The sequence below is a fragment of the Phaenicophaeus curvirostris genome, chromosome 2 (genome assembly GCF_032191515.1).
Source record: "Phaenicophaeus curvirostris isolate KB17595 chromosome 2, BPBGC_Pcur_1.0, whole genome shotgun sequence".
Lineage (NCBI taxonomy): Eukaryota > Metazoa > Chordata > Aves > Cuculiformes > Cuculidae > Phaenicophaeus > Phaenicophaeus curvirostris.
In genome coordinates, this window is record NC_091393.1 from 87,524,713 (window position 1) to 87,538,383 (window position 13,671).

Below are 13,671 nucleotides of genomic sequence, written 5' to 3' on the forward strand. Positions count from 1 at the left end.
ATTAAGCCAAATTATCAGTTTCTTCCCCCAGTTCATGCAGTAAGCAGTCCAGGATTTATCCGCCCATACAGAGAATCCCGTCTAGAGCATCAGGGGCTGAGGCTGGATACATGGCTGTAGCGTAAGTCTGGGGGCAGGGGACAGGCACAACTGCAACATAGCCTAGACAACATGCGAGTGCCCAGACTGAAGTTTCTCTGGAGATTCTGGGCTGTGGTTGTGGGTGAGGGTGTGAATTGAGGCCGTAGGTGAGGCTGCTCGGGGCCACAAAGGCTGATTGGTGCTATCAGGGCCAAGAGTTCCGGCTGTGTACCGTGAACTGGGATGGTCTGTAAGCATATTTCTTTTATCTTCAGTCAGCTACTGAAAATATTAAAGACCTTAGCATTCAGGCCAAGCAGTTACAGAACCCTACAAACTTCCCAGTTTTACAAGTACTTTTTTAAGTACTTTTTTCCCCCTCCGTCTGCTATTTTTGGCTGGATTACATTCTGTACAACTACTCAAATTGTATGCAGTATATGAAGGATAAAACCTGCGTAATATGGGATGTGTTACAGTGGCACGTTTTCCTTAGCTTATATTCATGTCTCTTATAATGCCATGCTTACTATAGAAAGTGGGGTTAAACTGGGTTTATATAGTTTGTTATTCTGTATTTTGGAGGCTAAAATTCAGTGGGTATCTTTCATCTTGATATCAGCAATCTGATAAGCCTCCCTCTCTGACAAAACCTTTTAGTTTCCTATACCTTTCTCTAACTGCCATGAAAGGCACTCCTTTTAGAACCAAGAAACTAGCTGCCACTTGTATTGATTACAGATGGAAAACTCTTTTCAACGTGACAGCAAGGTAGGAGGAAATTTATATATAGAGATCTCTAAACTATTTCATTGGCTGGTTTCTGGAGAAAGCTTGAATTATATTCTTTGGTTGGCCAGTTATTTCTCCCTCATTCTGAAGAGTTATACTTTTTCTTCTGGCATAATTTTTTACACTATCAAGAGAAAGTTTGGGGACATAGATTTTCTGCAAATGAATGGGATGGAAATTACTGCTTCTTGTAATAGCTTGACGCTTAAAATTCTGTTGAAGATACTGATGTTTTTTGCTTCTCTTAGCACTCAGTAATCTACACATTTCACTTGTTGCATCAGGAAATGGCTACTATCTGCTCACAATTAGAATTGGATTTCCATCTATTTATGATAAGAACAGCTGTACTGGAAGAAATGAGACTTTCATCTAGCATAGTATCCTCTCTGATAGTTACCAGAAGCTGGTATTAAGGAACTGGATCCTTCTGTGTTCTTGTTTGACCTAAAGTAGAATCAGTTTTCTAACTATTCAGCCGAGCGTCCTCTGAGTAATTTCATTTTCTGAGAGTTAACGGCATATTTTTCAGTCAATGTTTCTCTCTAGAAGTGATAGCACAGGATATTGGTGTGCAGAAAGGTCGTTCCTTATACTTATTCCTGTAGAAACCAAGGCCATCCTTAAGCTGGTGGAATCCTGTAAGTGAAAGGGACAAAAAAAAATGGTCACACCTGCAGGGAGGAGTGTATAGGACAGGTGATCCAAAACTGAGCAAGAGAGTGTTCTGTTCCATATACATCACACTCAGTATAAAATTGAGGGGTTGTGAGGGTCAAACTCTTTTCTTTGATGGCCAGGGTCCAGTGAGGACTTCATCTGTCTTTTTACCCTGATCCTGGATCCATGTGTTCTTGAATTCGGTGACTGAGTCTACCCTCCCTCCTGCTACTAACTCCAGTCCAGGACCTTTTCCCCAAGCCTGCTCTGCCACATCTGTGGTGATGTAGTCATTGAAGGGGGATGAGTGTGTTCAGTTTAATTTCTTTGAATATATTTTCACTATTATTATCATTATTGTTTCATTACAGTTGATCTAGTGTTAGTTTCAAACACGCAAGTCTTTTTCTATTTCCATTTCCCCTTTCCTTGCAGGGGGAGGGAAGGCACTGGGATACAACTGCTTGTGTTTAGCTGCCCATTAAGTTGGGCCAGGGCTAAATGCTGACATTCTGTGACATATTTCTTTTCTACATTCCCGTTATTTATGATTTTGGGATTACCAGAGTCGAACTTAGGGGTTCATCTGAGTTGTCATGTTTGGTGTTCACATATGGAATTAATCTAGCTCTTTTTCTAATTGCATTTCAAAAAAAGTGAGTTTTTTCTATAAACTTGAAATATATAGAAAACGTACTTTTTCAATCTTTTAAGTTTACTTTCTGATAAGCTCCTGGATGTTCTCTTCTCCTTATATTGTGAGAAATAATGCGTATTCATTCTGTAAGCCATTTGTGATTTTATAGATATATATTCCTTTCATCTTACTCATCTCTTTACAAACTGAAAAGTCTTCTTTTAGTCTCTTTTCATTTGTATCTTTGTTTATTCTCCTCACTCTGCTACCTCTTTTATTTAGGAGAGGGTTACTAGATATACGAATTGTGCAAAATGTTGACACGCAGTGGATTTTTATGACAGAGTGACATTTTCTGTATAACTTTCAATTCTTTTCCTTATAATTCCAATATTCCTATTGCCTTTTTAACTGCTTCAGAGCTTTCAAATGAGTTTTAGGGGGAACGGAGCAGCTTTAACAGCTCCTTTCTTGACTGATAATAGCTAATTCTGGAGTCATCACTGTCTACCTATATCCAGCGTTGACTTTCACCAGGCATTAAGTTTGTACTTGTTGATATAAAAATAACTGACTTTTTAATCATCCATTTGGCTCAGTATGTCTGATATTTCCAGACGTTGCTGACTTAAGGAAAGGCAGTAGAATCATTAAGCGTGGTTTTTCTTTGAAAATAAAAAAGAAAAAAGTGCCAGTCTTTTCCAATATATTAAACTCATGTTTTAATTTCTATTAATTTGCTCTCTATGGAAAAAAAAACTACTGGTCTGTAGATCTCAGGAGATTCCTTGCAGCATTTTAACGAGCCATAATGTAACTTTTATAATTTTATTCATGTTTACTGAGGTTGATTTAGGAAATTAATAACTCAGTAATTTTATATTACTCTCTTATTTAACTTCCTTATTTTGATCTGATTTCCACTTTTTGAAGATGATTTTTTTTTGCATCTAGTGCTTTCCTTCATATAGTAGCTTTTGGAGTAATTTGAAAGTCTTTTGGGGTATTTGTTGAGTGCTAATGAGATATCTTTATATAATACCTGCTGTTGTTTAATCTGAGTGTGCTGTGATCACTAACAAAATGTTTCTTTTACAGTTCTGTATTCAACTAGGTATTTTTCCTCATTTAAGATTAAAGTCAGAGTTGCTTTTCAAATGTGAGTTCTCTGATGAATGACTGTGATGCATGACTGAACCACTTGTAACAAATTACATATCTAGATCAAATCCAGTCTAAAAGGGACTGAGTTGAAAAACCTTATTACTGTGTTTTCTACTCTTGTGGTGTCTCTTAACTCTCTTGCCTTTTTGTACATGCTTATTGTCTTGGTTTTGTTTATTAAATGTTGTTTTCTTGCCATTTTTATATCTTCATTTTCCTGAAAAATGTGGCTGATACATCAGTAATGGATCTCTATCTTGAAAGCATATTGAAGAGGTTTTATTGGACTACACAATCCTTTTATAAGGAAGGGGTGGGAATACATGCTTCTCTAATTTTGATTCAGTGTTTTCTGCACTGAGAATTTACTAGTAGATGTTGAAATACTCTTTTATCTTCTATTAATAAAGCTTAGAGCTTTGCTGTAGGTTGGAGGATGTGATAATAACATTTATTCTAAGCAGAACTTCCAAGTAGCTTTGTGTTTAATGCCACAGGACTCTGTTGTTTCAGCTTTGCCTGACTCATGGATTTAAGATTAAAAAAAACCAACTGTAAAGAGAAATTTTTGTTCTGGTAGCTAATTAAAAGGAAGGTACGTTGAAGTATAACTGTTTTTATTGTAGATAAGTGACCAGTTTTGAATCACTAGTTTTTCATATTTGTAAATATTTGCACCGCAAAAAATACACTGATCAAAGAAAATTACTTGTAACACGGTTAGTTGTTTGCTGCCAGCTCTGCATTTCCCAAAACACTTGTCTTAGATAAGCTAGATCTTGTACCTTGGTTATGAATCCTAAACCTTTTACCAATTCATATCTCCTTATCTCTGTTGTTTTGACTCCCTGTTCTTATCTATGCTGTGTATCAACAGATATCTTCCATCTCTCTTCCAATCCCTGTACCATTGCCCTTTGTCTGTGGTCAGTTTTCTCACCATATTGGAAAATGATGAATATAGAGATTGGGTTTTTTCCTGGCTTTCAGAGTTCTGAAATGGAGATAGCTTTCCAGGAACCCTTTAATCTTGGATAAGGTATGTGAAAAATACTCCCAGATCATGGCCCGGACCTAACAAAGGATGCCTCAAATCCTTCCAAATAGCAATGCATTTAGGGAGTAGGAGAGAATCCCACGACTGATGTAGAACACTTGTATCACAGCTGAACCAAGAAAAGAGTGAAAGGGCTTCAGATACTGAGGGGTTACATCCTACTGTAAAGGACAAGATGGTTTATCTCAGATGAGTAATCAGAAAGGAAATTTTTCAACTTTGCCTTGTTCTTATTTAACTTACATTTTCACTAACATAAATAAGCAAATGATGTTAACAAAAACCCACAAAACTTGACCTTTGGAAATTGTAGTATTTTGCAGTAACTGTGATTCAAAAAAGGGCAGTTTGTTTTAATAGAAGCCACTGGTTTTACAATGCAATTTTGTTATAATTCTTTGCATTTTTCTCTGTCCAGATGTTTACTCAATTCTTTTTTCCTTCTGTTGTGAAAGAACAAGACTTGTAAACACTATTTAAAAACTGATAGTTACACTCTGTTTAATATTTCTCTTTTTTTCTCTCTCAAGAAGTTAAAAAAGTATGTGTTATCTAGGCTTACTTTTTTTCTGTTTCATTTAAAATTTTCTTCTCTCCGACTCATACTCCCATTCTTATTGCTAATGAATGTATCATCTAAAAATAGATATGTTCGTCATTCTATAATATTTTGTATCTTTCTAGATTGGAGGCCAGTGTAATTGTAAGAGACATGTGTCTGGCAGACAATGCAATCAGTGCCAGGAAGGATTCTACAATCTACAACAGTCAAACCTTGATGGCTGCAGTCCCTGTAACTGTAATACCTCTGGGACAATCAATGGAGATATTACCTGTCACCAAAATTCAGGCCAGTGCAAGTGCAAAGCAAATGTTATTGGTATGTATGTGTAATGCAGGAGTTTGGAGCCATTTTTCTTGTTATCTCTGGAAATAAAACACACTTGATTTCTAAATGAAAAGTGTAGTAAACTTCTTTGCTGAAGGCAGATTATAAAAATGAATGAAATTAACTATTGAAAAATCATTAATTTAGTAATTCTATCAAACTACAGCTTGAAGCTTAGTTTAATCAACCCTTTAGAAGTTTCTTTATGGCATAGCTACACTAGCTTACATAGCTCCATACTAATAAGTCACAGAAATAATGTAATTTGCTTACTGCATAGATGTTTCTTTTAGGAAATTAACACTTTTTCAAAATGTTTTATACTTAATGAGTTCTAAGCAAATCGTTTCTATGCTAGTTTTCTTAATAGACCAAAATAAATGGATTTTTTTCTCAAAATATTCTTTGCTACAGGGTCCTTTGTGATAAATCTTTCCATTTTTTTCTATTATATTTCTTTGAACTGTTCCTATGAAATGCAAAATAAGTCAACATAATTCCACAGATCATGTACATAGCCAGGTTTAGTTATCAAGGGCCACATAATTTTAATTTTGTAATTCAACGCCAGGCTGATTATAATAAACTGCTACCTTCTCTGTTATTTATCATTTTTTTTACAAGACGTGCTTTTTTGTTTGTTACTCCCACAGGTATTTTTCAGAAATTAGATTTGATTATAGCAATTTATTACTTCCAGCGTATTTGAGGGGAGCCACAGCCACATAAGGACAAAATTTATCAAGTGCCCCAAATACACAGTATATATAATACACTTTGAAATGTTGATATATGGGAATATTATGCAAGGAGAATTTCCTGATAAAGTGAGCCTTGCATGGTAACTGTACACGTCTCAGACTATACATATGTCTCAAAAAAAAAAAAAAAAGATATCTTTTTCTGCTTTATTATTAACACAACCAGTTTTTTTTTTTTGCAGCTAACTATGGTTGTAGGTTATATTATATTGAGTGTTCAAATTTCTCTTAATTTATAATTCATTGACTTGTGAATATTGACTTATTTGCAATATTGTATTTACCTCTCCCTTTTAATTTCCAAAACAAGAACAAATAATGAAAATAACTCTAAACCCAGTTTCTGTGCTCTTTGCTGTGAATACCAAGTGCCTGTGTTTTCCATATGATAAAGAAAGGTGCTAAGAGTCACAAAATAACCTCCATGACTTTCCATGCATCTTAAAACCATTCTTTACATTCAAGAAAACAGACTTCAGAGCTTTTTGAATTGTATATTCTTTGCCTATATTTCACATTTGCATCTGTGCAAACCTTTCTTAACTTGGTGGGAGTTTGGTATACAAGAAACGCACAATCTGCATCTGATGTATTTGATTGTCTACAAATAATTTAAGTACTTTCTGCCTTGGAAAGCAATAATAATAATAACAATTATTTCCACTGAAATAGTAATACAAGAAATGTGGAAATATATGCTTTCTGCAGATTTATCTGTAGATATGGAGGGAGGCTGTACTTATGCAAGTGTTTGTTCACAGGATAAAGACCTAATTATATCCAGACTGGATTCTTTTTTTCGCTTTTCAAACCAATTGTAAATAAGCTTCTGTATACCAGAACGTGTGTGGCAAACTTTAACAATGAGCTTTCCTCTTTGGATTTCTAATTTGTTTTTTAGAGCAATCTGTCTATTGTCATTTTATCTATTTAAAAAAAACACGATAACAGAAAAATGCAACTATGGACTACGATGTTATGAAACATGAACTGTTAGAGTTAACATAACTGTTAAATCTTACTAATGATTCTATCACCAGTAAAATACATTAGCACCAATAATTTTATTAAAGTAGGTCATTCATCTAGAATAAAAAGGTAGAAGAATGTGAATTAAATGCCAAGCGTGCTAACTCCCCTGTACTTGTTAACATTGAATGTGATGCCCTGTAGGCCTTCCTCAGTATCGTTAGGAATAGATTACCTGTCAGGAATATGTATGGCATATTCAAATAAGCACTGCGCATATTTTTAAAACTGATATGATATGAATCCATGTAGACCAAATTTAATAGTTCAAAATGAGTCATAATTCTTGTTAACAATACAGTTATTTTTAAAATTTGCAGCAATAGTGGTCCTTTTTTATTTTCCTTATTGAAATTAAATGATATGCCTTAGGTGAGTCATTCATCACTGTTAAAGGAACTTGCCTTCTGTTGGAGTTTTTGAGTTTTTGTCCATATGTATAATGCATTTCCTACCATTTTAGTTTTATTTTTCTACATATAAGTTGTTAGATGCGTTTTTGTATGGGTTTGTATTTTTTGAATTATGAGAATATTTTGCTAGAACACTGTTATTTATTTTTATCTGGATGCAAGAATTAAGTGGTGGCTTCATAGTGAAGGGTTTTCCCATTATAAGGGAAAATACATAAATGTGAATTTGCATTTTTCATATAATAATCTAGTTTGCTTTCTTGTAATGTACATTTTATAAACTAAAATACAAATGCAATCCCATGGGGCAGGGATAAAGCAAGCAGTCTTTGAAAACACAGCTAATAAAACCACAGGATGAAGCATGGAGAAAACAGTTTAGACTTTAATATACTGTAGGAGTTAACTAAATCGTATGTTTAGGTAAAAATGTTTCATTATCAGTTCTGGAAAATATGTTTTCTTTCAGTAAGGGCTGACAATAAACACTGATATAAATGGAATCAATGTTAAAACTGAAGGACAGTGTTAAGTAAATCCTTCATTATAATTAGTCTACTTGTACTACATTTACTTAATGTTTTAAATGTAATATATAGAACTATTATCAGAACAGATTGAGAGCCCAGTGCAATTCCCTGTATATCATATTTCTATGATGCAGAGTGAAGAGTTCACAAAAGCATTGATTGTGCAACAGGTGCTCTTCTGGGGCAGATTAATTCTGGTTTGTGTTAGAAATGTTATGAAGAATCTCTTGCAGAAGCATCTTGAATTATATTGAGAAGCCAGCAGAAATTCATCACTTCTGAAACAAATTGGAAAAGTAAACAGATTTTTGGAATGCCACTGTTATTCAATTGATTTGTGCAGCTCTTTCATTTCTGTTAATTATTCTGATGAATAATATTAATCCTTTCCTCTCACTCTCTCTTTTCTTCTAACTGCTGTATTTTTATTCCATTTTCTTCACTGAGACTAAAAATCTTTTCAGTTTTCTTTTTTTATTAATACCTTTTCTCTTTCAGGTCTTAGGTGTGATAGTTGCAATTTCGGATTTAAAGCTCTCAGATATTCTAATGAAGATGGATGTGAGCCTTGTTGGTGCAACAGCCACGGCTCAGTGAACCAATTCTGCAACCCTCTCTCTGGGCAGTGCAATTGTAAAGAACGAGTGAAAGGGCTTCACTGTGACACCTGCATGGACGACTTTTATGGACTGGATGTAACTGGTTGTAAGGCTTGTGAATGTAATGTTGCAGGGTCAGTTTCTGGAACTGTGTGCGATGCAAAGACAGGACAATGTGCATGCAGACCAAACATTGGAGGAAGACAATGCGACGAATGCTTAGATGGCTACCACAAAGTAAACGAAAATAATTCCTTTGCTTGTCTGCCATGTAACTGTCATAAGGCAGGTACAGTAAATGGCTCTCTGCTTTGCAGCCGTTCAACAGGACAGTGTACTTGCAAACCGGGTGTAATGGGCCTTCAGTGCAACCAGTGCATGCTTCATATGTACAACCTCAGCATAAGCAACCTCCTCGGCTGTCAGCATTGTGACTGTGATGCTGCAGGCACATTGGCAGGAACAAGTTGTGACCGTGTTTCTGGACAGTGTATCTGTTTGCCTCAGCGTCAGGGGAGAAGGTGTAATGAGTGTAAACCAGGTAAGGAAACTGGAAGGCAATCTGTTTGAGGTAGTAAGTTGTGCTTTGCTGGATATCATCATAGCTTCTGCAGTTTTTAGAAATGTGTTTAGACAGCTTCGTGTCTGACGTGTCTGACTTACGTTATTAATTATTTTTCCATTTCTTCCTAACTGTGTGAGTGAGAAGGAGCTATTAACATGCTGATCTCCATCAAATATTTATTCTGTTGCCAGAGGTTGAATGAATTGTCTAATTACTGCAGTTTCATAAGGTTAGGCCTAGTTCTTCTCGATACTAAGAAAAAGATACAAGTCGTCATGGCCTGCTCATTGAGTTAAGAGGTAAACTAGCGTAGTCTGATGAACAGCAGCTGTCCTCCTAATGCGAAATGTGCATTTGGTAGACAGAGTGCAAGCTCTTCAGGAAGGGCACTTCATGCATAAAGCTGAGCATGGCGGGAAGTATAGAGGTGGTTGCTTAAACTTTGATGAGACTGGCAAACATGTCACTTAAAAAGCATTCACCTACCTTGCTGTGCTGGGGATGTGCTGGCTTTCACAAGGACTGCTTGTACAGTTCAGTCCTACAAGCAGATGATACTGCAATTGCTATGTATCAGTTCAAGGTTTTGTACCATATTACTGTAAACACAGTTTAAATGGTTATAAGTGGGAAGCTCTGTAGTTCTACTTTATTGTTTTGATTTTTAAAAAGTAGGTGTGTAAAGTGAAACTATAGGTAATATTAACCTACCCTTAGTAATACTATTAAACAGATAGATTTAGATTTAGTTCAAATTAAATATATATGCAATCTATTAAAGTAGCAGGTCACATTAAAAAGTACATTATAGCTCCATTGGTTTTAATATGCCATTCAATAATTTGAACAGAGGTTAAAAAAGCTGCTTAACCTCCATTAAGTATTTTTAAAAATACTTTCATTTAAATTATTTTAGGTACACATACTAATAAATAAGGCTACATTCTGTTTTTCTTAGTTCCTCCTCCAGTGCTATTTGACCTGCTAACCCTCTACAGCAGCCACTTAATCAGAGATCGGCAGAGGAGTGATGTCAAGGCTTCCTGAGTCAGTGACCGCCCTTGTCCTTGAAAAAGAAAGGCCAGGGTTTATGCTGAACTAAATGGTTTAAAAAGGTTTAATTGATAGTATGAACAAACTGGTTTGTAGAAAATCTTACATGCCACACGAAGGAATACGTCCGCTCTAGTTCCTGTTTAAAAAAACAAAAACCCCAAAAAATTAAAAAAAAATCTTGCTGTAAGAATTATTTTTAAGTTTTCTAAGTAATAAGTATAAGCATTTATGTGCTGAATACTGAGCTCTCTTCTGCAGGTGAAAATGTAAATCCTTGGAATTGTAAAAGCATTGTATTGTTCTTAGTGTAGCACAGTGCTACAATGTTTTCACTGACATTTTAGTGTTGATCCTGGTGTGAGCTCATTTAGATGTTTAATATTTAATATAACTTTTGTATAAATATTCTTTGTTAGTATGTTCCAAAGGGGAGTTTTCTATAAAACAGGGGTGAATATAACCTGCCAGTAATACTGATATTTTGTATAAGTATGGAAGAGTTTAATTGGTTTCAAGTACTCTAAACATGTCCTATAGCTTTGCCTTGGGACAAAGGTAAGAAAACATACTCCAAATATATATTTAGCCAACACAGCCTAATTAAAATGCACACAAAGAACTAGTTAAAACTTGCAGGCCTAAAATCAGATTGAGGACTTCTTAGGCTCTTGGGACTTTTCAACTATGTAGTCTGAGTTTCCCTAGTGGAATACAGGTCGTGTCTTTTTATTTTTTTTAATCATTATTATTATGTGCAATTATAAGTCTGTTATAGTTAGTAGTATTTAAAATAACATCGCATATTAGCACATCTTTTGTATGCTTTGATAAAATTTGTCACACTGTTCAACACAGATCAGAATACTGAAAATATGTAAAACAGCATGTAGGATGGGGGCCAGGTGCCATATATTTTATGTATATACTATCTCTCTTCTGGCCAGAAAAACGTGAACTATGTTGTGACAGCATTGCCAGTGTTAATTGTGCATTTCGAAAAAACAGACTGTGGTTAAGAAATGAACATTACTGCCGTAGTTAGTAAGCATGTAAAAGGAAATGTTTGAGTGTTCCTTTTCCATGAGCTATGCAGTGGGAGAAAATGTAAGAGTATGATTTAAAAAGGGAGCTGAATACTTTGCTATGACTTTCATTCTTCCTTTTGAAGCGTATGTTTGATTGACAAATGTGATCAGTTATGGTCAAATTGGAAAAAAATCTGAAAAAGAGTAAGCGTAATACTAGTTATATACATAGATCTTGTAGAGATTTGCAGTGGCTGTCTTAAAATTGGAAATTGGCTCTATTATACAACAGTGGATCCTTCATAAAGCAACTTTTATGAGCCCTTCTAACCTTGCTGTAAATTAAGCTTGCATTAAGTTGTTTCTTACTCTTTCCTGCCAAATTGTAGGTGGTGGGAATAAATAATAATGTTTATAACAAACACTACGAATTTGTCATCTGATGTCTCTTCTCTTTTTGTCTATGTTTAATTGTGTCAATTTACTTATAAATTAAATGAGGGAGGACTTTCTCCTATTTTCCTATCCCTCACATTTGCTTGTAAAGAAATTGTAACTTTACTTGCTACTTCTGGAAAAAGCCCCACTGTGGTAGTATACAGAAACTTAGTTAAGCTTTTTGAACATTTCTAAAAGATTATTATAAAAAAATCGTACTGAATCCTTCATTTCTGTACAGTGGTTTGCAGGCTATGACATTAGGAGAGCCAGGATGTTTTATGTTTAAGTATAACTTTTTATAATTATGAATTTCACTGCTGTGACAAAACCAATATATGCTGTAGTGATCATTCCTACTCAGCTAAAATGAATTTTTAGAGATGTGTTTGTTTACCCTCAAGAATATTTTGTGAGACATCAGTTTCATGCAGAATTTCAGATGGACAAGGATCTGTTTTAGCCTTGAGCACTTATCATTTACTGCAACTATAAACTGGGTCCTGAAGACATGCTTTGACCTTCTGCAGGAGTCCAGGCTTAAACTTATTTCCTATCTTTCTCTTACATTCTTTGAGGGGAGTCATTCATTGTGCTCAAGAGTGACATTGCTAGGAAATGGTCTCCTCTATTTATGCACAGGATGGGCACTGTATTGCACAGGCAACTGCAGGATGAGATAATATAATGCACGCTGCCTCACTAATAACTTCAAGCTATTCAGTCTCTGTGGTGGCTCAGTTTGGGGCCTCTCTGGAATAAAGTGCCAACAGCATGTTTTTTTTATGATGTGAATGTATCTTAACTGGAGACTGATATCACTTCACTGTCCACTTGAGATTTATCTCACTGAGGACCAGAGGCTAAACTTGAACAAAGATCTGAGCAGTAAAATTCTAATGTTTTCAATTTATTTAGTTCCTCTGATATTTGGATATGAGCTCACGGTGCAACTCTGCTGTGAAGGCAGAGAATACCACCCTAGGGGTGTATATATAAAGCTATCTCTTGTAAGACAAAATAAATAATAACGCCTTGGGCGATATGACATGTTAAAATACAATTTTGGGCTCTTTATTATAAAGCAGGACATCGGAAAGTTGTTGGACAACAAAAAGATTGGATAACTGAGAGCATGACTATGAAGAAACTGATTGAACTGGCTAGAGAGGGAAGGTGTCTGAGATGTCTGTGGAAAAATTGTGTATCTGAGTGACAGTTGAAATTATTCTATTGAAGTTGTGCAATAATAATTAAGAGTAACCAGCTGACAGAGATAGAAACTCGTGTCAGTGGCCCTGTCTAAGGACTTGATTGTCTAAGATAGGTACTTGCAGTTAACAAGTGCCAATTATTACTGTCTCACCATCATTTGCAGAACTCATACGCTTTGCTACATTTTTAATTGACTGTACTACTCCAATGGAAAAAAAAAAAAAGCAAAACAATTTGTGTGAACACCGCAGTAAAATGTATGTTAATAATCAGGAAAAAATAGAAAATAATTTTGGAAATTATGTAATTGTATTTCTTACAGGTATTCCATTATTTCAATTGTCTTCTGATCAGACATACAGAAAAGAATGGAAGGAGTTCATAAATAGTAAAATAGATTATACAATTGATATGGCATCTCTAGAAAAACGTGCTTAAAAACTCTTTTGTTTGGTCTTTCAGGCAAGGCTGTGAATTATAGGTAAATTCTTCAATGACCAGATTAGAGGTGTGTAAACTCTAACTGTATTTATCAGTAACGGGTTAGAGACTTGCATAGATAAGGATTACTTTTTAGGTCAAAAGGATAAAAGATCGGAAGCATATGAAATACACTGGAAAGTGAAGTGAATGTTCCAGTTCATAACTGGCAAAAATACAGGGACAAAAAGAAGAAGAGGTTTTAGTAGCAGATAAGTACTTTTTTTCCATCAAATTATTAGTTTCTATAAAAATATTTGCATGAGATACAAGCTATATG

At 35.1% G+C, this 13,671-nt stretch overlaps 1 protein-coding gene across 2 annotated transcripts in view; it reads left to right on the top strand.

Moving 5' to 3' along the window:
• LOC138718343 (usherin-like) overlaps positions 1 to 13,671 on the top strand; it is a 156,140-nt gene that overhangs the window by 62,856 nt on the left and 79,613 nt on the right. For both annotated transcript variants that reach the window (XM_069852768.1, XM_069852769.1), the window contains exons 12-13: positions 5,076 to 5,271; positions 8,512 to 9,153. In XM_069852768.1, the coding sequence (XP_069708869.1) occupies positions 5,076 to 5,271; positions 8,512 to 9,153 (838 nt within the window). The remainder of the gene's footprint in view (positions 1 to 5,075; positions 5,272 to 8,511; positions 9,154 to 13,671) is intronic.